The sequence below is a fragment of the Bidens hawaiensis genome, unplaced genomic scaffold (genome assembly GCF_021521415.1).
Source record: "Bidens hawaiensis isolate Kalapana, Puna unplaced genomic scaffold, B.hawaiensis_p1.1 tig00003289_1, whole genome shotgun sequence".
In the NCBI taxonomy this organism is placed as follows: Eukaryota; Viridiplantae; Streptophyta; class Magnoliopsida; order Asterales; family Asteraceae; genus Bidens; species Bidens hawaiensis.
This window is the reverse complement of record NW_027491181.1, coordinates 341,625-368,193: the sequence shown is the minus strand read 5'-3', so window position 1 is coordinate 368,193 and position 26,569 is coordinate 341,625. Positions and strand designations below refer to the sequence as shown.

General features: G+C 36.3%; 1 protein-coding gene and 1 pseudogene across 2 annotated transcripts; both read left to right on the top strand.

Moving 5' to 3' along the window:
• Positions 1-10,776: 10,776 nt before the first annotated feature.
• LOC143623091 (putative E3 ubiquitin-protein ligase ARI1) lies at positions 10,777-17,347 on the top strand. The gene is made up of 7 exons (XM_077094074.1): positions 10,777-10,988; positions 12,854-12,886; positions 12,964-13,243; positions 14,494-14,974; positions 15,932-16,480; positions 16,611-16,777; positions 17,051-17,347. Exons 1-7 carry the CDS (start codon positions 10,851-10,853, stop codon positions 17,197-17,199), a joined length of 1,797 nt encoding a protein of 598 aa, XP_076950189.1. The 5' UTR covers positions 10,777-10,850; the 3' UTR covers positions 17,200-17,347.
• A 3,482-nt stretch (positions 17,348-20,829) lies between these two features.
• On the top strand, positions 20,830-23,942 carry LOC143623089 (4-hydroxy-3-methylbut-2-enyl diphosphate reductase, chloroplastic-like; annotated as a pseudogene). Its single transcript, XR_013151832.1, has 10 exons — positions 20,830-20,850; positions 20,896-21,064; positions 21,153-21,323; positions 21,905-22,036; positions 22,126-22,200; positions 22,309-22,414; positions 23,060-23,154; positions 23,232-23,417; positions 23,514-23,600; positions 23,715-23,942. The product of XR_013151832.1 is annotated as a 4-hydroxy-3-methylbut-2-enyl diphosphate reductase, chloroplastic-like (transcript).
• The last annotated feature ends 2,627 nt before the right edge of the window (positions 23,943-26,569 follow it).

Genomic DNA, 26,569 nt, shown 5'->3' with positions numbered 1-26,569 from the left:
TTGGTCCCTGTACTTCTTAAGTTATTACTTTTAAGCTTAAATTGAGAGGGTTAGGGACGTGGTGTTACATCCTTCTCACCTTTTGAATAATCTCGTCCTCGAGATTTATTGGAATAGATTGGGATACTTTTTCTTCATTTCTGACTCGAGTTGCCACGTATACTCGGGTCCTTGTCTTGAATCCTATTTGACTTTCACGAGCTTGAGTCGTTTGTGTTTGAGAAACTTGATCATGCTATCTTCTATTTGAATAGGTTGTTCCACAAACTTAAGCTTTTCGTTGATCTTAACATCTTTCAATGGCATAGCAAGGGTTTCGTCGGCTAAACACTTACGCAGATTAGATACGTGAAACATGTTATGAATGCCTTTCATTTCATCGGGTAACTCTAGCAGATAAGCAACTGGTCCAATTCTTTCGAGTATTTTGAATGGTCCAACGAATCGTGGACTCAGTTTCCCTTTCTTTCCAAATCTTACTACACCTTTCCAAGGCGACACTTTCAATAAAACTATATCGCCTTCTTTAAACTCTAATGGCTTGCGGCGAATGTCCGCATAACTCTTTTGCCTATCTCTTGCTGCCTTTAATCATTCTCGGATTTGAATAACTTGGTCAGTAGTCCTTTGAACAATTTCAGGTCCTGACAACTGACTATCACCTGTTTCTAACCAACATACAGGTGTTCTACACTTTCTTCCATACAATGCTTCAAATGGTGTTGCTTGGATACTCGTATGATAGCTGTTATTGTACGAGAATTCCATCAGTGCAAGATGAGTGTCCCAACTTCCTCCTAAGTCGATAACACGGGCACGAAGCATATCTTCCAGGGTTTGAATTGTTCTCTCACTTTGGCCATCAGTTCGGGGATGATAAGCAGTACTTAGGTTTAATCGAGTCCCCATAGCCTTTTGAAAACTTGACCAAAAATTTAAAGTGAAGCGACTATCTCTATCAGAAATGATGGATAGTGGCACACCATGTAAGGATACTATGTTTTCGACATATAGATGTGCTAACTTATCCATACTAAACGTTTCTTGAATTGGAATGAAATGGGCAGATTTAGTAAGTCTATCGACAATAACCCAGATCGCATCATTTTGATGAGAAGTCTTAGATAACTTCATGATGAAATCCATAGTTATCATATCCCATTTCCATATCGGGATTTCCGGTTGTTGTAGTAATCCTAACGGCTTTTGATGTTCAGCTTTCACTTTTGAACACGTCAAGCATTTAGCTACATACAAAGCAATGTCTTTCTTCATCCCGATCCACCAATAATCATCTTTTAGATTATGATACATCTTGCCGCTTCCCGGATGCATCATGTACTTTGACTTGTGTGCTTCTTCTAAAATCTTATCTCTTAGACTTCCGACCATTGGTACCCAAATCCTAGTACCAAGTCTAAGGATTTCGTCATTTTCTTTAATCAACTGATCGATTGTTCCATTTTCTTTTTCATTTTTAATGTTTCCTTCTTCTAGTGCCAACTTCTGAGCTTCTTTGATCTGGCTAGCTAGATCGATTTTAAGTTTCAATCTAAGAGCTCGAACTCTCTTTGGTTTCTCATATTCTTTTCTACTTAAGGGGTCAGCTACCACGTTGGCTTTTCCTTCATGATATACGATCTCACAGTCGTAATCATTAAGTGTTTCCATCCAACGCCTTTGTCTCATATTCAATTCCTTTTGATCGAATATATGCTTTAAGCTTTTATGATCAGTGTATACCGTGAATCTTACACCATACAAGTAATGTCGCCATAACTTCAACGCAAAAATTATAGCGCCTAATTCAAGATCATGCGTGGTATAATTCTTTTCATGAGCTTTCAATTGTCTCGAAGCATAAGCAATCACTTTCTTTCCTTGCATCAAAACACTTCCCATTCCCGTGTGCGAAGCATCACAGTAAATGATAAAATTTTCTAGCCCTTCTGGCAAAGCCAGAATCGGTGCATTAGTTAACTTTTGTTTTAGTGTTTCGAATGCTTCCTCTTGCTTCGGTCCCCATTCAAACTTAATTGCTTTCCTTGTAAGTGAAGTTAATGGGACAGCTATTCGAGAGAAATCTTGTATGAATCTTTTATAGTATCCGTCCAAGCCTAGAAAACTTCGGACTTGAGTTGGTATCTTGGGTTTCTCCCATTTGGTTATAGCCTCAATCTTTGCTGGGTCTACTTGAATACCCTTTTCATTTATAACATGACCAAGAAATTGTACTTCAGACAACCAAAATTCACACTTCGATAATTTGGCGTATAATTTCTCGTTCCTTAGGGTTTCAAGTATGATCTTAAGATGAACTTGATGATCGTCTTTGGATTTTGAATAAACAAGGATGTCATCGATGAAAACAATAACAAACTTGTCCAAATATGGCTTGCAAATCCGATTCATCATGTCCATAAAAGCTGTCGGAGCATTAGTGAGTCCAAAAGGCATCACGGTGAACTCATAATGTCCGTATCGGGTTCTAAAGGCTGTCTTTGGTATATCTTCTTCTTGCACCTTCAATTGGTGATAACCCGATCTTAGGTCAATCTTGGAAAAACAACTTGCTCCTTGAAGCTGATCGAACAAGTCGTCGATTCTTGGTAATGGATACTTCTTCTTGATCGTGACCTTGTTCAGTTCTCGATAATCTATACACATCCTCATCGATCCGTCCTTCTTCTTTACCAACAATATTGGGGCTCCCCACGGTGAATAACTCGGTCGTATAAATCCTTTCTCTAACAATTCATCTAATTGTTTCTTTAGTTCTTTCATTTCCGTTGGTGCTAGACGATAAGGTGATTTGGCAATTGGTGATGTTCTTGGAACAAGGTCGAACTTAAATTCTACTTCTCGATCAGGCGGGGCTCCTGGTAGCTCATCAGGAAATACATCTTGAAATTCGGACACGATTGGCACTTCCTCCATCTTCTTAGGTTTGGGTTCTTTGGTTACATAGGCTATGAATGTGAGGCATCCTTTACCTATGCAATGACTTGCTTTGATCTTAGAAATGATTCCTACCTTTCCTCCTCTTTATCTCCGGTTATACGAATGGTTTTGTTATTGGGTGTTCGAATATCGATGGCTCTATCATTACATAGGATACGGGCTTGATTAAACGATAACCAGTCCATACCTAAAACTACATCAAAACCTGCCAATGTCATGGGTAACAATCGTACAGGTATGACGTGATTAGCTAAAGAAATTGTGGCACTATCTAAAGCCTCAGTTATTCTACTTACGTTACCATCAGCAGTCTCGACTTCATAATGTTTATCTAATTTAACTAAGGGCTCATTTAATAGACTACAAAATTTATAATCTATAAAGCTTTGGTTTGCACGCGAGTCAAATAGAACTCTAGCATAAACATTATTTATAGGAAACGTACCGGTGATCACGTCCGGTATATCAGCTGCTTTCTGGGTGTCTAGCATAAAGACACGAGCATTTCCTTTCTTGGCATCGGTCTTCATACTGCTACCACTTGCTCCAACCGTCACTACCGTTGTCTTCTTCTTTGGACACTCAGTGCTATAGTGTCCTTTCTCACCACACTCAAAGCATACTCCTGTCTTTTTCCGACAATCTGCTTCCGAGTGGCCCAATTTCTTGCAGAACTCACATACAACGGTGTTAGTTGGTCGAAGACATCTGCCGAAATGTCTCCTTCCGCATGACTTGCAAACGGGGCGACTATACACAAATCCCCTTTCTCTTTTCTTCTCCGTCTTTCTTACCTTTCCACCCACACTTGTTTTTCCCTCATCTTTCTTTCTCTCATCTCGGTTCCTCGACATCCCGTCCATAAAATATCCGGCCAACTCCATGGAAGATTCCGTTGTGGACGGCATATGTGAACGGACTAAGTCATGGATTTCTATCGGCAACCCGTAAATATAGCGCGTCACTTTGTTGATTTCATGAGTAACCAAATGAGGTACGATTCTACAATACTCAAGGAACTTGGTGTTATATTCCTTGAGATTGGTCCCCACAACCTTGTCGTTCCACATCTTGGTTTGAATCTGATCCATTTTGTTAATCGGGCAGAACTTCTTCAGTACCATAGCTTTAAATGTTGCCCAGTCTAGATTGTATAAATTTTCTCTACCCTTGATTCCAATCAGGGTATTCCACCACTCTAATGACTCCCCCTTGAACATCTGGGAGGTATATTTCACCTTCTCGCTTTCCGTACATTTGCTTATTAGTACAATCGATTCCATTTCCTCCAACCATCGGAGGGTATGTATCACTCCTTTATCCCCGTTAAATTCTTTGGGGTTATAGACTTTAAACACCTTGAAATCACAACCCTCATGTATTTTAAGTTTCTTTGTCTTTTCATGGAGGTTGTTTTCCGCAGTCGAGCTTTCATCACTCGCTTCTTTGTTTTTTGGTTCTTTCTCTTTCTTACTTTCCTTCTTTTCTGATTCCTTTTTAGATTCTTTCTTTGATTCTCTTTTCGAAGTAGCAGATTCGCTTTTACTTCGTCTTGATCTTTTGTTGGAATGCGAGGCAGTACGACTTTGATCATTTTTCATAGATTGGATTCACAGCCTCTTTTATTATATCGCGGATACCAAGCACATAGTTTATTGGTATGGCTTGTATATTTTCCGCAGTTACTTTTTCTTGCATGATTTCTTCGATTGTCTTTCCTTTATTGTTTACTTGTTTTTCTTGATTACTGTTGCTTTAGACATGCTGTTACATGAATAAAACAAAATTTCAGAAAAGACACACTTTATATTACATTTATTTATCTTACAAGAAAAAGATCATAACAACTACTACATAGCTCTGAGTTCTAATCCTTAATCCATTTTGTAACAAGATTTTTCATCTTGTCACACTTCTTGACAATCTTTCTCCCTATTCTCTTTTTGTCCACTTTCTCATTTCTCAGCTCGTCCATCACCGAATTTGGCGGGTTCGGATATCCCGTTGGTGCGGATGCGGCTGGAAAGAGATAAGCATTTTTTTGTGGATAGAGATGCGGGTTAGCAACGTATGCATGCATTTCTTCATCAGGGATATTATTGGTGTAAAACTCTTCGATGAGATTTGCCTCCTCCCGAATCTCTTTGGCTTGCTGGGAGATCGATGGTATTGATCCCTTATAAGATGGAAAATAAGGATATTGATTCTCCTCATCTTCTTCCTTGGAATCCTCCTTTTCCTCAGGTTCTTCCTCGGATTCATAAGGATTCTTGATTGGCGATTGAGCTAATCTCTTTTTGTATGGTAAGCTGACCCTTATCTTTGGCTTATGACTTGGTTCAGGTTGTCTGATATTTCGATTGGACATTGTTGACTGCCTGGGAGATACACAGGTTGACTCACGTATGGTAATACTGGATTGATTGGTTGATCACGATTGAAAAAGCTAGTGTAATAACTATTGCTACTTTCCATATCGGATGGTTCGTGAATGATTATCGGTACTGATCGTATGGCTACTCGGTGTCTACGACCAAAGTAGTTAATATAAGACATCTGCACTTTAGTTAGGTTAGGGATAGGAGGTTTACCAATCCTATCTTATCCCTACGAATAACAATAAAGATGATAATAATAATAATAATGGTTAAAGCCTAGGTACTAATGTTTAATACCTAATTCGCTGAAACCGATGGCTCTGATACCAACCTGTCACACCCCGACTTAGGGCCTAGGCGTGTGACCACGAGTTGGTACATGTTTTGTAAATATATCAGAGTTTATGGGTTAATTTTAGCGGAAGACTTTAGGTTGAATATAATATTAATTTACATTAAAAATTTACTCGGAAATTAAATACCCGAGTATTGGTTCACAAAAAATTGTTTTCATATTACAAGGATTTTATATCAAAAATGGAGCCATCTTGTACGCGCTTCTATCTTCATTAAGAATCCAATCCTTGTTAATGCTACTTATGCTTAATTACCTACAATGGGTTGGAAAAATACGTCAGCTATATGCTGGTGAACACGTATGACTCAATAAAACATTTTGAATGACAATATAATACAAATGTAGTTTTCTTGACAATCTCAACGGAAGAATTTATACTTCCGGTATATGTACCACTGCCCTACACACACAACGGTATTCCCCGAGCCAAACGGCCCTAAACTGAGAACGGGTCATGACCGTTTAAGCTCGCGGCTTCATTGCCTTTGATTGATTGATTGAGCTTTAACAGTTATGTTTGGATCCAGACACATGCGTATTCGGTCTGAGTTGATATTATTCTCTACTTTGTATTATAATGTTTTAGAGATTTCATTATCTCATGTAGACATTGATTGACTCGTTAAGACAAACACACGTTCGTCTCATTGAGTATAAATATGTTTTGACTGATTAAAAAGGTTTGAATGTATTCACCTGTACCGTCGGTGTTGTAAACCTTGACTGATTGATTGATCGACTGTGAATGATATTAACCTATACATAAATAGGTTTGTATGAATGTTTTGAATGATGTTAAGCTATGATTGTAAGCTTAACCTTGAAATCGTTTATCTTTGATTGTAAATGAAAACACTAAGTTTTATATGACGTTTGATGTAGCATGCTTTGGCCTAATAGGTTCTATCATGTTGGTAAGTTTCTCCAGGTAAGTAAATGGGTCCCTCGGTTGATTGGGATTTATGCGAATTACTTTTCCTTAGGCAAGAAACTTACTACTAATGATATCCCCCTTCCAGTTACTACACGCCCGTCAAAATATATCTTTTGTTTAACATTACTTCATCATGAAGTAACATTTTATGAAAACATGATTGTGAATGAATGTTTGTAAAATACAATCAAGGTTAAAGGCCATAGCCTTGATTGATAGTCTAAGCTATAATTCAAATAACTTAAACATAACTCCTACCTTAATTCGGATGCTTAGATTAATAACACGATAAGGCGGGACTTGATCTACTCGCTTATGTGATTGCTAGCTTAATTCCAACTTCGTTTCTTGCACGTATTACGAGAAAACAGCACGTCGGCTTACTACGGCAACCGGGCACGCCTTTCGATGTTAACTATGTGAAAGTGGAGGTTAAATGGGATGAGGAGAGCTCAATACCCGTCACCCCCTTTTATAGGCTGATTCAGTACCCTATCGCGATACGCGATAAGTCCCTTGTGGCCCGTCGTGCATCGCGACGCCGCCATTTTACACCGCCTTATGCGGTGATGACACGTGGCCTGTCATATTGTGCCACGTGTCGACACGATTTCAACACGTGTCCGGTGACTCACCAAGCCTATCGCGCTACGTGATGGGTTGATTGTTACCCCATCGCGTATCGCGATGGGAACAAAGTTTCGGAATTTGTACTTTTGGTCCCTGTACTTCTTAAGTTATTACTTTTAAGCTTAAATTGAGAGGGTTAGGGACGTGGTGTTACACTATATCCGCCACCAGCAGACGATGTTGAGACACAACCGTCTCCCCGGGAATGACTTTGCAGTCCTTCCACCAAAATCGGTCTTCTTTCCTCATCAGAAGGTAGTCGATTTGAGTGTTGCATCCGCCACTGCTAAAAGTGATCAAATGAGAATCTATTTTCTTAAAGTACGAATTTATAATACCTAGGTCGTGAGCCACCGCAAACTCTAGGAGATCTGTGCCGGTCTCATTCCTATCACCAAATCCAAAACCCCCATGTACTACTTGAAAACCATCGTTAACCTTACCAATATGTTCATTAAAATCACCTGCTATACAAATTCTCTCACCCCTAGGTATTCCCCTTACCACTGCATCTAGGCAATCCCAAAATTCTCTCTTTTCCTGATCCCCTAATCCTACATGAGGCGCCTAGGCGCAAACTATTGCCACTACCTCCTCTCCTAGTACTAATCTCAACACAATATTCTTATCATTATGTCTTACCACCTCCACCACACTAGTGTGCAGTTCGTTAGCCACTAGAAACCCCACTCCATTCCTAGCTCCATCAGACCCCGAGTACCATAACTTATACCCATTACACTCGGCTCATCTATGTCCTTTCCACCTAGTCTCCTGAAGGCACGCTATCTGTACCTTACGTCTTTTAAGCACATCTACCAATTCGAGCAACTTACTACTTAGTGTTCCTACATTCCAATAAGCTAGACGCAAAATATGCTCCCTATCTTTACCCTTACCTATACCCCTCGATTCAGGACATGGTCTCAAGTAATAATCATGGTTCCTACGCTCTATGATTGCAACTAATCACACAAACGCAAGCAATAGAACACCCAATGTAAATAAGTAAGATCGCGTATTGCAAATCAAAGAACACCCAGTCACACACAACGCACAACTACGAACACAAAAGTGTTCCCCAATAATAATAATAATGATAATGATAATAATAATAATAATAATAATAATAATAATAATAATAATAATAATAATAATTGGAGTTTAAGGAAAACTAAATCGCCGGAAAACACAGATCTGTTGGTTGCCGAAACTCTTGCCGAACTGTTGCCGGAAATAAGTTATTTGTTATTTCCGACGAGTTCACCAGATCTGTAATTATTTCCGGCGAGGTCACCTCAGAAGAAGAAGGCGTGAGATGGTGGTGCTGTGGTGGTCCGCTACGTAAAGGAGGTGTTGCTGCGGTGGTCCGGTTATTAGAGAAGGTGGTGCTGTGGTGGTCCGGTAGGTAGGGAAGGTGGTGTTGCGGTGATTCGGTAGGTGCCACGGTGGTCCAGTAGGTAGGTAAGGTGGTTCTGAGGTGGTCCTGTAGGTCCGGTAGGTGCTGCGGTGGTCTGGTAGGTAGGGAAGGTGGTGCTGCGGTGGTCATGTAGGTAGGGAAGGTGGTGTTGCGGTGGTCCGATCTTTGAGGAACGGTAACCTGCAGAAAATATTAGAGAGAGAAAGGAATTAAACTTTTTTTAAGAAGCCTATGTGAACATGCTAATTGAAGGTCATGTAGATATCTTGTTTTGCTTTAGGGGGTGTTTGGGATTCCTTATTTTACCTCCTTATAACTTTTCATTAAGTTAATAAGTTACAACATTGTAACTTATGAAACTTTTCCTCTCACACTATAAGCAATCCCAAACACCTTATTACTTTTCAAAAAGTTAATAAGTTATAAGTTGGTAAAAATAAGCAATCCCAAACACCCCCTGAATAGAGTAGTAAGATTTTTCTAAAAAATTATCTATATAATTGATCTAGTATCTTATAAATTTAATGTCTTTTCAATTTGCTAACTTCTATGAAGTAGCAGAATTCCTTTACGCACTATGACATGAAATTTGTGTATGCATAAACCATAAAATTAATAAACAAACTTAAAGTTGCGAGTTACATGGTTACGTTGAGGTACGATACTGCTTCAATACGGAACCACTGATAACGTAAAAAGACTGAAAATAGCGAGACCAAATCGCATAGAAACCAAAGACCACAAAATTGAATACATGTACCAATACGATTGTTGTCTAGGTTTTGCTGACAATGGAAAAGTTGACCCTTAGTGTCTCATACAGTCTAGTAACTCATGTGTTACATTATACACACATTTTGTTAACTTTTATACGCTATACAAATACATGATGTTTATAAGTTTGTGTTTAGTCTAAATAACAAGTTAATATGATGTAGGATCCATAAACGTTCTCAAAAAATATTTTGGTGGTAATGTATCTCCCTTTTATTTAAGAAGTTGAGGGTTCTTCAAGGTGCATGCAAAAGTAGGGATGAACATTTTCGGTACTAGCACCGGTACCGATTTGATACAGTCGGTGTCAAATCGGTACAAAATTTTGATATGACTTTTCGGTACCGGTACAACATCGGTATTTCCAAAACTTTATACAATATACTGATACCAAACCAGTACCATCCTAAGCTCATTCATATCCATAAGTGGTATATTTGAGTTAAATTAGGAGGCATTAAAAAAAGAGAGAGAGAGAGAGAGAGAGATATGATCTACAAACATTTCTAGTTAAATAGTTTTGCTCTTGAATCAATATATGTTCTCCCATGACTTGTATAATATATAGTTTTTAAGGGGTAATGTTGAGGCCAAACCACAATACTTGAAAAGAAACTTACAATTTAGGGGTTTTAAATTTGAGATCAACTCCTTTTAAACATCTATCTGTGTTTTAGACGTAAACAAGTAAAATTTAGGTACAATTTGTTTAAAAGTAAACAAGGTCGAATCTCATCCATGGCAACTTAATGTTTGGAGCTATATCTCAGAAGAAGGTCAAGTCAACACATTTTAGTTTGAGTTGATTAATAATATCATTTATGAATATTAATTAGTTATAATTTTATTAAATTCATATATACTTATACCATCTATATATATACCCCCTATAATATTTTTAATAATAATAATAATTATTAGAGCATTCTCATCCAACCCATTATAATATGTGAGTGGTGTTTTTATAATTTAGATAGTGATTTAGGGTGTTATAAGTGAAGAGTTTTAATATTTTAGAAAAAGTAGTGATTTTTCTGTATATTTGAAAAGTTACTGTTATCCTTTATAATTTTTTAATATATTTTGAAAGTGGTTGTGAGTGAATGAAAGAGAAAATGTAACGATAAAAGGTATAAAAAGTATTATTTAATTGAAATGGAGAGAGAAAATAAAATGAGTTTTAGTGTAATTTTTGGTTTGGAGATATCAATCAGGATGAGAATGCTCAATCGCCTCTTCCTCCTCATCGTCGTCGCAAGGTAAAGCCCCAAACCAATAATATACTATTATTTTCTTTTCTTAGCCGGCAGTATGCTTCTTCTTGTTGAAGTCGATCTTTCTGTTTAGCCTCAATCCAATTCAATATCTATTCTTGATTTCGATCGAATTTTGGCGATGGAATTAGAGGAGGATGGCATGAGCAGCGGCGGCGAAGAAGATTATTATTGCTCTGATCGTGATTCCTTTGACGATGCAATCGACCACGATGATTCCGATCATCAGTGCCCTCCACCTAAACGCTCCTCATCTAAGGTATATATACTCTTCAATTAGGGTTTAGCTTTTAATTACGACTCTTTGATTAGTTGTTTAATTTCTGTCTGTGTTTTGATTGGTAATTATTGGCTAGGGCTTTTTTATTATTGGGGGTTTTCTTTTAGGTTTTATTATTATTATTTTTATTTGATGGTATTTGTGGAATGCGTATCCGAATCATTGTTTGTTTATTTCTGGCAATTTGTTTTCCAAATTCAAATCTATGTTTCTATAATTGAATTAGTAGATGTGTTTCACCTTTGTCTTACACGTTGTGGGATGTTTAGTGTCACGTGTGTATGCCCGTTAATGTGAGTTTTCCTGGTATATGTTTTCTGGTTTCTTTACTTATTTGTTATCTCTTGGAGAGAGGTAAATCTTTGTTTTCCTCCTGCAACACTCGTGCTTATTTCTGTCATGTTTTCTCATTAACACGTACACGTGGTTCTTTACCACATATGTTACATCTTTGTTACCTTATATGATTCAGCTTAATGTCAGCACTCCGATGTTCTTTTCTTCAGATATTCTGGTTTCAATTGCTTGAGACACAAGCTTAAACTTTCTGTTTTTCACTATAGCAATTTGAACCATAGTCACATAAATCGCTGGTAAGGCCGCGCATTACGTATGGGATTGTTTTGTTCCCAAACTAAGTCGCGCACCCTCCCAATTTCCATGAAATCGTGAGTTTGATTGACTGGTGCGGCGTTTCTAATCGGGAGTGAATACGAATACAATTAACTGGTTCGTCGATTCTGAATGAAATTAAAAATGATCCCATCGATATGGCGTGGCGTACGCAATTGGATTGTTTTTGTTAGCGTTTTCTTTCAATTTAATAGATCCAATCAATTTAGGCGGTAGATAAGGCAACTCCTCTATTCTATTCCTAAACGATCTTTAGGTAATACATGAATCAATTTACGGCCGACCTACCAATTTGCTTCCTGGTTTCCAAAGACAGGTCAATCAATTTACAGCAATAAAAATCAAATTTTATTCTATGTTATGTAATTTGAATTTTGGATCTTGGTAAATTATGTTTTGAGTTGGGAACATCGAACAGGACTCTATGGACTATGGTACACCGTACCGGTTTGTAATGAACCTACCCCCTACGCACCGAATACGCCCCCACTAGCTAATCGCGTTCCTTGTTCCTGTATCGGATCGAACCACAACTAGGTGACTGTGATTTAAACATTTTTCTTTTTTTTTTTTCCATTTTGATTCATCTATGTCTTTAACAGACTTTGTGGGAAAATCCGTTGCAGAATTTCAGGGTAAGGATGCATACATCAGGCCCAAGTTGCCCCGACATTTTCCAGACCCACACATGCGGGAGCCTCGTGCGCTGGATTTTCCCTCTTCTATTGATGTACACAAGTCTATTAGCTATTTTGTTTTAATTGCTCAAGAGTCAAGACACTAGTTTAGCCATTCAGTTTTCCACTGAAGCAGTTCAGGCAGTTTTTTTCCACATTTTGACTCATCAATGCCTTTAATGGGCATTCTTTTATTGATGTTCAAAAGTCTGTTACCTATTTATTGCTTCACCCCTTGGCTAAAACCGAACAGCAGGATGCTTCAACTCTTTGTAGTGATGTTTCACATTTTGTTGGCTTTTTAAATTGTAGCATCATATTGCTTCATACTATCATATTATCCTTACCTTGTATGTTATTACTTTTTGCTAGGATCATTACCTTTATTTGTATGTTATTATTATTATTATCATTATTAATTTTATTAGTATTATGATTATTACTTACCTTTCTATTTACTATCCCACTTTGCTGGTGTAGAACTCTGTGTTTCTATTTTTAACTTTTCTTGAACATTTCTTACATTTTTTACAGGTCATAACAAAAGAGTCTCTTTTGGCTGCGCAGGTAGAATTTGGTTAACCGTTAGTTTTTATCTTGCATCTTATCTACCTGTTAAAGTTCTGATAATTACATTTTTTTAGAGGGAAGATTTGCGTAGAGTTACAGAATTAATGTCTCTGAGGGAACACCATGCGCGAACCCTACTTATCCATTATCGTTGGGATGTCGATAAGATACTTGCAGTACTTGTGGAGAAAGGAAAAGACCGTTTGTTTACTGAGGCTGGTGTGCCTATTATTGAGTCTCTTAATCCAGACTCTTCGTTATCTACTTCTACAATAATGTGTGATATATGCATGGAGGACTTACCATCCAATGAAATGACAAAAATGGATTGTGGGCACTGCTTTTGTAATAACTGTAAGATATACTTAACTTTTAATCAAGTGGTTTGTTGTTTTACAGAGCATGTTCGTGTTTTTTTTAAAACTTTATTCTAACAAATAATCGTTTTCTTGTTCGTTTTTTTTAAATTTAACCTAACGAAAAAGGTTTCCGTGTTCGCTCATTAGAACATGTTCGTTTGTTTAACTTTTATCCGAACAAATGATGGAACACAGACAATTAAACAAACAGGGTTTTATGGTCGTGTTTGTCAAGAACGTGTTCATGTTTGTTTATGCTCGTTCGTTTAACTTTAACTGAACAAAACTTTGAACACAAACAAATAAACGAACAGGGTTTTGTTGTTTTGTGTTTGTTTATAAAGAAAATGAACGTGTCCGTGTTTGTTTAACTTTAACCGAATAAACCACCGAACACGAGAAATTAAACGAACACTCGTGTTTGTTAAGAAACTGAATGTGTTTGTTTATGTTCGTTCTTTTATCTTTAACTAAATAAACCATCGAACACAAACAATTAAACGGACATGGTCTTCTTGTTAGTGTTTGTTTAACTTTAACCAAACAAACGATCAAACACGAACAATTGAATAATTAAATGACCGGGGTTTTGTTGTTTGTGTATGTTCATTAAAAAATGAACAAAATGAAATAGTAAAAACGATCAAACACAAACAATTAAATGAACAGGGGTTTCTTGTTCGTGCTCGTTTGTTAAGAACATGAATGTGTTCGTGTTCGTTTATGTTCATTCGTTTAACTTTAACCGAACAAAAGATCGAACATGAGCAAGTAAATGAACAAGGTTTTCTTGTTTGTGTTCGTTTGTTAAGAAAATGTATGTGGTCGTGTTCGTTTGTTAAGAAAATCTACAGGTTCGTGTTTGTTTATCAACAGTGTAAAGAATGGTTCATGAACATAAACAAATGGACATATGCATAGATGAAGGGACCTAACTGAGTTGATAAAACTAGACTAGGCTGTAAAGAGATATTTGACTTTCATAAAACCTCACTATATTGTAATGGGTCAACAAATTTAAATGAATGTATCAATAAATGTAAACGAATGAACTTAAATCAAACAACATAAATGAACATAAACGAATGTAAACGAACGATTCTTATGTTCATGTTCGTTCGAGTAAATTAAATGAACAAAAAGCTCCTTTTCATGCCCGTTCGTTTATACTAAGTGAACAAACGGTTCACTGAATGTTTGGTTCATTTACATGCCTGCTAACGGGGTATTCATGTTTTTTAATAGGCTGGACAGAACATTTTATTGTAAAAATAAACGAGGGGCAAAGCAGACGAATCCGATGCATGGCACATAAATGTTTTGCTATATGTGACGAGTCAGTAATCCGGGATCTAGTCAACAAAAGGCATCCTGATTTGGCTGAGAAGTTTGATCGCTTTCTTCTGGAGTCATACATTGAAGATAATAAAATGGTGAAATGGTGTCCAAGTACTCCTCATTGCGGGAATGCAATCCGTGTTGAAGATGACGAATTTTGTGAAGTTGAATGCTCGTGTGGTAACCAATTTTGTTTCAGTTGTTTATGTGAAGCTCATTCTCCTTGTTCTTGTGTTATGTGGGAACTTTGGACCAAGAAATGCAGAGATGAATCAGAAACAGTGAATTGGATTACAGTTCATACAAAACCTTGTCCCAAGTGTCATAAACCTGTTGAGAAAAATGGTGGTTGTAATCTAGTCAGCTGCATATGTGGACAAGCCTTTTGGTAAGAACTTGATTTTGTTGTTCATTTCATTTCAACCCTTTTGTATTGGTGACAGTTTTGGTGCGGTCATAATATATAGTAGAGGGACTAATATGTAATTGTATTTTTAGTGCATCAAGATTACAGGGTGTGCATGGGTAGGTTTTGAACTCAGACTGAACCAAAAACCAGAAGTTCAGTTTTTGGGTTTTTGAAAACCGTTTGGTTCCGGTTTTTCAGTTTTCCCTTATTACAATGGGTTCAGTTTCGGTTTTACTATTTGGGCTTAGAAATTTTGGGTGAAAATGGGCTTGAAACTTTGGGCTTAAGATATTATTTTTAATCATTTGAATTAATTATTACACGTTTGAACCCCAAATATTTTGGTCTATACCTTTTATTAATTTGTTAAAGATTACTTAAAATTGTTTTTCTTGGGATTTTTGGTTCGTTTTTGGTGATAGCAAAACCGAAACTGAAAGGAGAAATCGGTTTTTAAAAAACATAAAGCCGAACCGATGTTTTTCTATTTGGTTGGGTTATTTTGGTTCGGTTATTTCAGTTCGTGCATACCCTTAATCAACATCTTAAATCAATTGTTTTGTAAGATTTAGATTGTTGTTGTAACGAGACTGCTTTTGTAACCATATTTAGAATGATGTAGTCATTATATTAAAAAATGAACAAAACAGGGTTCTCAGGTCAACCCAACCTGATTTGACCCAGTTCGTTCTGAACTAAAGCTGATCCGTTTTGAAGTGTTACCTGACCACTCATCTTGCCCCTCGCTAATCTTTTGGTAAGATCATTATTTTTGTGTACCATTAGAATTCTGGGGAAATGGTTTAATGCATTTGTTTAGTCAGAAATGATGATATACTCCTCTATTTTAATCAATTATAATGTGTTCAATAGTTTGCTTTAGTTATGCAAATAATATGCTAACCTTTTAAAAATTTTTGGATATGTGTGAACTAGTTGGCTATGTGGTGGCGCAACTGGTCGGGACCATACATGGTCAAGCATCACTGGTCATAGTTGCGGTCGCTACAAAGAAGACCGTGAGAAAAAATCTGAACGCGCAAAGCGGGAACTTTATCGGTACATGCATTATCACAACCGTTACAAAGCCCATACAGATTCATTCAAGCAGGAATCTAGGCTTAAAGAGACCATACATGAGAAAGTGACGGTTCTGGAGGGAAAAGAATCACAGTTACGGGATTTTAGCTGGGTTACAAACGGGCTTTATCGGTTATTCAGATCAAGGCGGGCACTTTCATATTCATACCCGTTTGCATATTATATGTTTGGGGAAGAACTTTTTAATGGTGAGATGACAAAAGAAGAGCTAGATAATAAACAGCATTTGTTTGAGGATCAACAGCAGCAGTTGGAAACTAATATTGAAAAACTGTCAAAGTTTATTGAGGAACCATTTGATACCTATGTTGAGGACAGAATAGTGGAAATTCGGATGCAAGTTATTAATCTCTCTGTGATCACTGATAACTTGTGCAAGCAAATGTAAGTATGGATGTCAATAATTTAATTAATTTAAGAACTCAAAAATTTTCAATTTCAAAAAGTTCTCCTATGATCCATACCATATATATATAAATTAAAAAGCAGTGTATTCACTTGGTTGCATTTGTAGGTATGAATGCATATCGACAGATTTGCTAGGTTCACTACAATTTGGCATTCATAACATAGCTCCATATTACTCAAAAGGAATTGAAAAGGCTATCGAGCTTCCGATCAGTTGGGGTGCAAAACCATGCAATGCTGATAAACGTCATATGCTGGAAGACCTTACTAATGGTAAATTATTTTGAACTCCTTTTCTTTAATTTGGCATGGTGTCAATTTCGATTTTCGACACATTTACTTTTGCATAGGTAAACGTGGGTTGCGTTTGATCTCAAACGGAATAAACTCTTTTTAGCTATAAGGGAAATAGGTCAAACTGATTGAAAGCTGCCCAAACATCAGTGTTAATTATATGAAATCTTGGATTATCATTGTGTTTATTTATAAAAAATGGCAAAAGAATTCAAGTGATCTCAGCATATCCATTTTGTATGTATGTGACAGGTGGCACATCTGAGTCTGATCGCCCTTCGGGTTCTGGGAGCTCAGAAGAGAGTGGATTTTCATCTATGAAGAGGGCTAGAAAAGACGACGGGTCTGGCGACAATATGTTTGACCTCAATTTTTCTCCTGATGTGATCGATAGAAATTGAGGTGGTGGAGGCGTGATCGGAGTTGCTCTGTCACTTTAGTTATAAGCAAGTGTATAGCTCTGACATAGGAGCGACTCTATTCTATGACTTGGTCTCTTTTGATAACTATAAACTTTTTGGCTATTTATATAAGATCTTTTGATTTTCATGGTGATGTAGGTTTTGGTTTTATAATATTGTTTTTTAACTTTTGGTTCATTTATGCTATGTTTGTTTGGGGTTGAATAAACCGTCATCATCTAGGGGTGTTTCGGGTATATTAGTAGGGTTTCGGGCAGTTGAGGTTGGTTAATTCAACTCTTGTGTTGTGTGTATGGTGCTGCATTTGATATACTATAATTGGTTTGGGTTTATTAAGCTCTTTTGTGTATGCTGCTGGCGTGTTGCATTTGATATTCGTTTCATGTTACTAATTAGTTAGAGCATTCCCATTCAATCCCTCAAAACACCCCCTATCTTTATAATTTAAAAAAATCTTTCAAATATTCACTCCATCCTATCCCCTGTTTACATTCTCTAACTCGAAACATGCTACAGTAACTTTTTATTTATGAAAAGCTACTGTACACTCTCCATCTCAACTACGCTGTACTTTCACCCGCCCTTGTCACTTTTTATAGGATTCCTCAGCCCTCTCTAAAATCAAAGAGTTATGGGTTGAATCGAAGCAATCGGTGTCCATGTGTTAATCGATACAAGCTGCAACAGGTACCTCTCTATCTTCATCTCTCAATTTCATTATGTTTATTGTAAGATTACAACTATTTTCTTGAATTCACCTTCATCCATCAAAAATTAGGAACACCAAAGCTAAAACAACTAGTTTTATAAAGGATTATTAGTGCATCTTCTACAAACTGCCAGTTTTAAGGCACCTAATTAATAGGTTCCTTTTGTGTTGTTGCTGAAGGGATACACCACCACTTTATGAATCAACAAAATAGGGAACCGAACTACGATTGAATGTCAAATTATGGTAGATGTTGATAGAACATAAAATTAGGACATTGGAGGTAATCTCTATAACAATCATTAGCACTCTAGGTATTGAAAATTAAAAAGTCTAAAATAATTAGAACTAGTAAAATGCCCACCCACGTTGCGGGGCGATTAACCACATAAACTCGTTTGCGTGCAGCATGCTTACAAGTTTCACCTGTGCGCATACACCTGCGCACGTTGTGGCGCGCTAAACCATTAATAATATTACGTGTCGTGCGGAGGATTCTGCCAACATGGAAGATGCGCGTGGACTAAAAATCCTAATGCTTAGAACATGAACATAGTCAATTACTCTTGCAGCTAATTTATGTATAAACCCAACAACATGTTTTATGTTCTGCTCTTTTTAGAGATCTCGGCTCACAACTAAATCACATAGACTTCCTTTGTTTTCATTTAAACTATGAAATCAAATTATTTGAATTTTATTTTGAAACTTTTGTCCACTAATGCCAAGAAAATGATTAAGAAGTCTTTGATGAACTTCTTCCGAGATTTCATGAGCAGAACGTTTTAAGAGGAAAGTTTTTACTGTTGCGCTAATATGCGTGTAATTTTCTTACGTAAGCATCGACTAACAGGTAGCATAAGTTCTTTCTTTTGTTATGTGATATCCATGTATTTATTATCCGGACGTGAATTTCGGGCCCATTTGTTGCAGCTGTTATTTCTTTTCCTTTAATATCCATGCATTATATTTTATTATTTCATGAATGTACTGGTTGGAGTTAGGAATGTGATGATCATTAGAGCTATTGCTTTTGTTAATCTTTTGTTTGACTAGTTAACATTTTTGTAATGATTCTCTATGCAACTGTCATTTTGCTTTTATTGTTATTATTCTATATGTTCTAGTGATTACTTTTGTATTGCATCACATTCTACTGCTGCGGTATTTGGATTGCAACTTTGATTTGTTTGTACTGTAGCAAACAGATGCGATTTGTTCCTGTGATTTCCTGGTTTGATTTGCAGCAATGGTTAAAGTGTTTTGCAGCAGTTAATGTGTTTAAACTGCAGCATAACAGATGCGATATGTTCCTGTGTTTTCTTGGTTTGAGTTACAGCAGTGGTTAATGTAATTTGCAGCAGTTTATGTGTTTAAATTGCAGTGGTTATTGTGATTTCTCCTTCACTTTTTAATGATACAGTAGGCACATAAATTCAGTAAGCATTATAAAAGGAAATGACAGGAAATAACGCAAGATATGGGGAGCATAACGTGGAGGTCAAATGAATAAATTAAAACAAATTAAGGGTCAAAATAATATCCTAAAATAATGCCCCAGTAAAGTTTGAATTGCATTACTGGTATTGTATCACAATCCACCAAAAACTAAATACTAATTTTATTCAACGTAATACTTTTTTTTGGGATGGAGTTATTTGGGACCTACATAAAAATTAAACTTTATGTATTAATTATAATGTTTGGTTTTAAATATTATACGAGTTTGAGCCGAGCTTAATTAGACTTGTTTAACGTTTAATGCGATTTTTCTAAAAAATATTAGAAATTTTTTAGAAGAAAAATATAATAAGACAAAATAGTATGTAATTAAAATTATAAATGAGTAGAAAGAGAAAAAAGAATATAAAAAGAATATAGAGATAGAGATAGATATAGAGGATAGGACGTGGGTTTTTTTTTAATAAGTAGCAAAGTAGTGATTTTTTGTTAAATTATAGGGTCAAAGATGGTGGATTGAATGGGAATGCGAGTTGGGATGAAATACAAAAAGAGGGTACCCCTTAAACGAAGAAAGAGGATTAAGAAGAGAAAAAAACGGGAGTGAAAGAAAAGTTTTAATTAAGTATCATGTTTCCTTCCTTTCGAGTCTCAAATTTAGAATATAATATAATTAAATCATCATACATTTCCATTCCATTTCTCTACTTCTTTCCTTCAAAAAAGACAGTTTTCTCTCAAATCCTTTCTTTTCTCTAATCGGGGGTTGTTGATAAAACCTGTTGTTCGTGTTGATGGAGGCGAAATCTTTGATTGAACTTCAACGTAGAGGTCAAGTGTTGGGCAAATTTAGAAGTAGAGGTGAGGTTTTGGATAGTCAGTCGTCTATTGAATTGGAGATGAGAATTAGAGTCTAACCGTCTACAGTTGTATGGAATAACCCCCAATTTAGAATAAATAATTGGTTTAAATATGCTTTAAATTAACCTTAACGAAGATAAATGAAACTTCAAATGAGCATATAGCATCTTCTCTCTCTTTTTTAAAGAACATAACCATAGCCACTGGATTATACAAGCTGAAAACCCTTGGCCTTAGTCACGGGGTGACCGAAGTCACGAACTCAAAAAATTTCGGGTCGACGATTCGGTTCGTGTTGGGGGTCGGTTCGAGATAATTAATTAATAACGGGACCCCTTTCTTTGTATATACAAAACACACAGTTGTTGGTTGGAACAAACACAAGACACAAGTTATTGCTGCTATCCACAACACAACAACTACTAGTCTTCCAATGGCATCTCTCCAACTGAACTAACTCCCATCTCTTCACAATCTTCCGATGCCGGAAGCCTCTTTCTTCCTCCTCTGATTTTGACGCTAAAGTATTCCGTCGAGAAGCGATAATTATAACCGCAAAGGATTTGGACGGAGACCGAATGAATCAAGAGTATACCAGTAAGTAAGTAAGATACATACATATATATATATATACATAAACATGTGACATCATTAAGACTTTGAAGGAAAATAACTATGAATACACATGGGGAAATGTTACTGTAAAGCTAGCTGAAGCTTATGGCTTTTGCTGGGAGATTGCTTATGAAGCCAGGAAACAATGACAACATATGGATCACCAACGAAATTATTCACAATCCAACTGTTAATAAGGTAGTATTCATTTTGCTTTCTGATTTTAAAAAAGTTCATCATGATTATTTCTAGCTTATGCTGAAAATATTGAATTATGTATTATTAGAGGCTACAAGAGATGAAAGTTCAAGATATCCCCATTGAACAACAGTTTGATGTTGTTGATAAGGGCGATGTTGTAATCCTTCCGGCTTTTGGAGCTGCAGTCGACGAGATGTTGACTTTGAGTAACAAACAAGTACAAATAGTCGATACCACTTGCCCCTGGGTGTCTAAGGTATTTTTTTTTTTTTTGTTATTCTTTTGCATAATATTAACCATTGGTGTGTAGGCCTGTAAATGAACCGAATGAAAACGTGTTCGTTCGTTCAACTTTAATCTAATAAACGATCGAACAAGTATAATCAAATGAACACAATTTTCTTGTTTGTGTTAAATCGTTTAACAAATTGATCATGTTCGCTAATTTTTGTTCGTTAACAATATAAACGAATGGTTCACGGACATAAACGGACGGCCATAACTGAACAAACATAACTGCGCCAAACCCAATTAAAGTAAATTTAAACAACAAACGTAAACGTACGAACTTAAACAAGAGTAATCTAACAAACATAAATGAGTGTAAACGAACAAAGTTAAAACAAATTTAAATGAGCTTTCATGGACATAAATGAACGAATGAGCCATGCGTTGATGTTCGTTCATTTAACTAAATGAACATAAATTTTTGTTCATGTCCGTTCGTTTATTAAATAAACGAACTTCCCGCCGAACGATTTATCAACGGCGCACTGAACCGTTCAGGTCACGCACAAAGCCTAATAATGCTCATATGTATATTTGTTGGTGTTGAAGGTGTGGAATACTGTTGAAAAGCACAAGAAAGGAGACTATACTTCAATAATCCATGGTAAATATTCTCACGAAGAGACGGTAGCTACAGCTTCTTTTGCAGGAAAGTATATAATTGTGAAGAACATGGATGAGGTAAAGCTTAGTATATTTTTTTTCTTTTGAAGTGAAGGAACTTATTCACAACTATACCTGAATTAAATGGTTTTTTATATTATATTCAGGCAACATATGTGTGTGATTACATTCTTGGTGGTAAACTTAATGGATCTAGCTCAACCAAAGAAGCTTTTCTAGAGGTGTTGTATTCTTTATAATCAATTCAATATTGATCTCTTACATATGTTTAACCAATTCTATAAAACTTCTAATTTCTAATTATGGTTTGAACCTTGGCATGCTTGTAGAAATTCAAATTTGCAGTTTCTAAGGGTTTCGATCCGGACCAAGATCTTTCCAAGGCTGGTGTTGCAAACCAAACTACAATGCTAAAAGGGGAAACAGAGGAGATAGGTATGTTACGGGTCAAAACGGGTTGGGTTAAAATGAAACACTTTAGGCTAATTTTTTTTATAATTATTATTTAGTGTCAAATGTAACTACAAAAGCTATATTTTTAAGATCCACTTTGAATGTTTCAACCTGTTAAGAGATAAAAAAAAGAAAAATTTTTAGTAGTAAATAGGTCAAAATTGCCACTTTCAGTGCCCGCTCAATCAGTCCATCCCATTACTTTTCTTTAGGGGTGCACACAATCCAAGCCGGCTCGTGAGCTTTTCGAGATCGGGTCTTTAAAAGCTCGAATCGAGCCGAGCTTAAACAAGCTTGAGCCTCAAAATAAGCTTGTTTACGAGCCCAGGCTTCACTTATCGAGCTCAAGCTGGAACGGCCCTATTATTTATATCATTTTTATCTAATATATTAAATATATATTTGTATAATAATATTTATTATATATAAAATTATGATAAAAATAGATAACAAATATATATTATGTTATATATAAAAACAACTCATAAGCTGAGCTTGAGCTTTAGAGAAAGGGCTCAAGCTCTCATAAGTCAAAAAGATCCAAGCTTGGGCTCAGCTTGTTTACACCCCACCCCTACTTGTCTAGAAGTGGTACTTTCAATACTTACTTCCTTTTTCTTATTACAGGGAAATTAGTAGAGAAGACCATGATGCAAAAGTTTGGAGTAGAAAATATCAACAAACACTTCATAAGTTTTAACACCATCTGTGACGCCACTCAGGCAAGTTCTCATAATTTCTTTTTGCTACAAATTTTATATATTTAAAAGCAATATGTTGATGTAATCTATTTTTGTAGGAGAGACAAGATGCTATGTATAAGTTGGTAGATGAAAAATTAGATCTTATGTTAGTAGTGGGTGGGTGGAACTCAAGCAACACCTCGCATTTACAAGAGATTGCAGAGGAGCGCGGGATTCCATCATATTGGATCGACAGTGAACAAAGAATCGGTCCTGGAAACCAAATAGCTTTCAAGTTGATGGTCAGTACTTTCACTTTGACACTAACTTTTGATGTAAATCACTCTGTTTTAATTTTGCAAGTTTAAAGTATGTTTAAATAATTTCCAATGTAACAGCATGGTGAATTGGTTGAAAAAGAAAACTGGCTACCAAAGGGCTTGGTTACAATCGGTGTCACATCTGGTGCATCTACACCTGATAAGGTAAAGTCTTGTAACTGGAAAATATATGTAATATGTTTCAGTTTCCTAAGCTTCAAATTGCTAAATATGTTTTGTGGTTGAATTTTTTTTAATGCTAACTGTGGATATCTGTAGGTTGTGGAAGATGCTCTACTGAGGGTATTCGAGATTAAAAGGGAAGAAGCTTTGCAACTTGCATAGATTAGGGGTGTGAGAGTCAAATAGTGTTGCATCTTGCAACATTATGTACAATATATTGTGTGTATATTTATTCAAGACCACGGGTTTAGTGTCAATATATTTGAAACACCCTTGAAATTTGAAAATGTGTGCTGAGGATCTCACTGAAAAGCAGCCTCTCTATCATCTGGCTAGAGGTACGGTTTGCCTACATCCCATGCTCCCCAGACCCTACTAATACCGTTGGAATCCTTGGGATGCTACTGGGCATGGCGGTTGTATATTTAAGAATTGAAATGGCATTTTGTACTTGATTCAGTTTGAATGGAGCGGGTATAGAGTGTGTTAAACTGAAAATTATGATGGTAGCCCATCTTGTTTTCATATTCGATTGATGGCATGCTCCATTGCAGGGTAAGTCGATTTTGAAGAAATGCTCCACCTTATACAACCATCCTTTTGATATCTACATGGTTTACAGAATCGACTATTAACTATGGCATTCCTGCATTAGTTACAGTCTCAGCTCAATTTTCATGTTCTGAGCAGTGATTAATCTGGTCCAAGTTCTGTTGAAACATAATCACAACTTCATTGTCGGCCCGATTGCCTCGACCAAATTAGGTAACCAGATTTCGGCTGTATAGAACTAAATTCTGTTAAATCTGAGGTAACCAAGCTACATTTTAGCCAAATCCCATTTAGCCTAAATTCAATCACACTTTGAAACAAAAAACGAAACCGAGGAACTCGAATTACATATTAATTTTTGGTTTTCTTTCTTAGTTGAATTCGATTTTTAGTTTGAAATCAAACTAGACCCAACAAATTCAGTTCGGTTTTGATAGAAAAATCTACCAGAAGCCTCTCATTTAATTTTTCACATCTAGAATTCAGACAAATAGTTCCAAACAATTCTCTTTTCTTACCAGAAATTACAAGCACTTTGTTGTTATCGATATAAAGCAACTGTAGAGCGAAATCCTTGTAGTCTCACTAGTTTATCCGGGTTATGTTCTCCATTTGCGGAAGAACTGATTAACAAATCAAAATTGTTGCCTCATTGTTTCTTGGGAGACATTCACAAATATCTATAGCACACGAGCTGAAAGACAGTAGGTGGCTAAATTGTTTTAAAGATAGAGATTACTTGCCTTGAAGTAACAAGTAGTAGAATACACGAAACGAAAACTCGAAACAAAATGGTTATGATCCAGTTTCAAAAGCATTTCTTTTCAAGTATGCTAAATCCAATGATTTTGAGACTCTTAACTAATACATAACACCTACTAAGAACACAAACAAGATTCAAGAAAACCAAGACGAAACACGAATATAAAGAACAAGAAAACCGATGAAACATATCGTCAACAAAGCCAGATTATTTGTTTGTACATGAGGCCGGGTCCATAAGCACTCAGTCTCAACAAGAGCATTCCAAACAAATGGAATGGCATCCAAAAGACAATTCCAAACAGAGGAAACGACATCAACAAGAATATTCCAAATGGATGAAACGACATTGAAAAGAAGATTCCAGACAGACGAAATGGCACTAAAAAGAAGACTCCAAACAGAGGCCACGACAACAAGAAGAGTATTCCATATACACGAAACGACACCAAAAAGAAGACTCCAAACAGAGGAAATGGCTTTAACAAGAGAATTCCAAACAGATGATGAAATGGCACAAAAAAGAGGATTGCAAGTCATGATCTACACGGGCTTTGCAAACAGGGCATTCGTGGCGGTGTGAATGAATTTGCAGCCATTCGTCCAGGCATGGCCGACAAAAGAGGTGGCCGCAGAGTGTCACAACAGGATCTTGAACTGAATCCAAGCAAATAATACATTCAAAAACCGACATGGTGCTTTCTCAACACGAGTGGCTCAATGATTCTCCATCAGTATCCGTACCTAGTTCAGTAAACAACAATAAGCACATTGAAAAGGCCAACAGTTATTCCATCAAATTCCGAAAAAAACTGCACCAAACTAGGGTTCATTGACCGCAAAATATTGTGTCATATAGTGCTGACTAGATATTCGCTAAAGCCGTCTGAGCCTGTTTTGGTTAAGGCGAACGGTAACTTCGACGAATTATCGGATTTTTTTTCTTTTAAAAAAAATTAAAACAAGAATATAAAATGAAAGAAAATTTTGTATAATAAAAGATAAAAATTATATACTAATACTGGAAAAAAAACCAAAGTTATATAAAATATAAATTATATAAAAAGAAGTCTAAGTTTTTATAAAATAACAACCCAAACATTAGAAATCATAATAAAACTTGCTCAAATAAAAATGAAAAAAATAAAAAATAAAATTGACCCAAGTCTAATACTCTTCTTTACAAATTAGGTTAAATAAAAAAAAATCATTCTTTTTTATCTCCTTGTTTTTCATCTCTTTTTTAAGACTTTAATCATCAAAAAAAGAAATCAGATCAGTAGCATTCCACTTCAGCCCACGCCACCAAATTCGCCCTGGCTCGCGGCCGCCTATTTACGGGGGCGGTCGCGCCGTTCGTTTGTGGTGTTCGCCATCGACGTGGCTAGCGTCGGCAACTCGTGGCTCCGATAAAGACACCACAATGCATAGTCTAAGACTATGTGTAGTGGAGGGCTACAAATTGGGCGAATTGCGACACGTGACGCCCAGTCAGCAAATGATAGTAATTTGTTTTTGGGGTGTAATGGTGTTGTAGCCTCTCCAGTGCCATGTCACCATTTTTTATTATTTTATTTTGTAATTAAACTAAACAAACAAAAACTATTTAAGTTATTAAAATTTATTAAATTAACTAA

Coding starts and splice junctions, on each gene's coding strand:
- LOC143623091 (XM_077094074.1), top strand. CDS start 10,851: ATGGAATTAGAGGAGGATGGCATGAGCAGCGGCGGCGAAGAAGATTAT. Junction 14,975..15,931: donor ATATGTGGACAAGCCTTTTG/GTAAGAACTTGA, acceptor TGTGTGAACTAG/TTGGCTATGTGGTGGCGCAA. Junction 16,778..17,050: donor GCTGGAAGACCTTACTAATG/GTAAATTATTTT, acceptor TGTATGTGACAG/GTGGCACATCTGAGTCTGAT.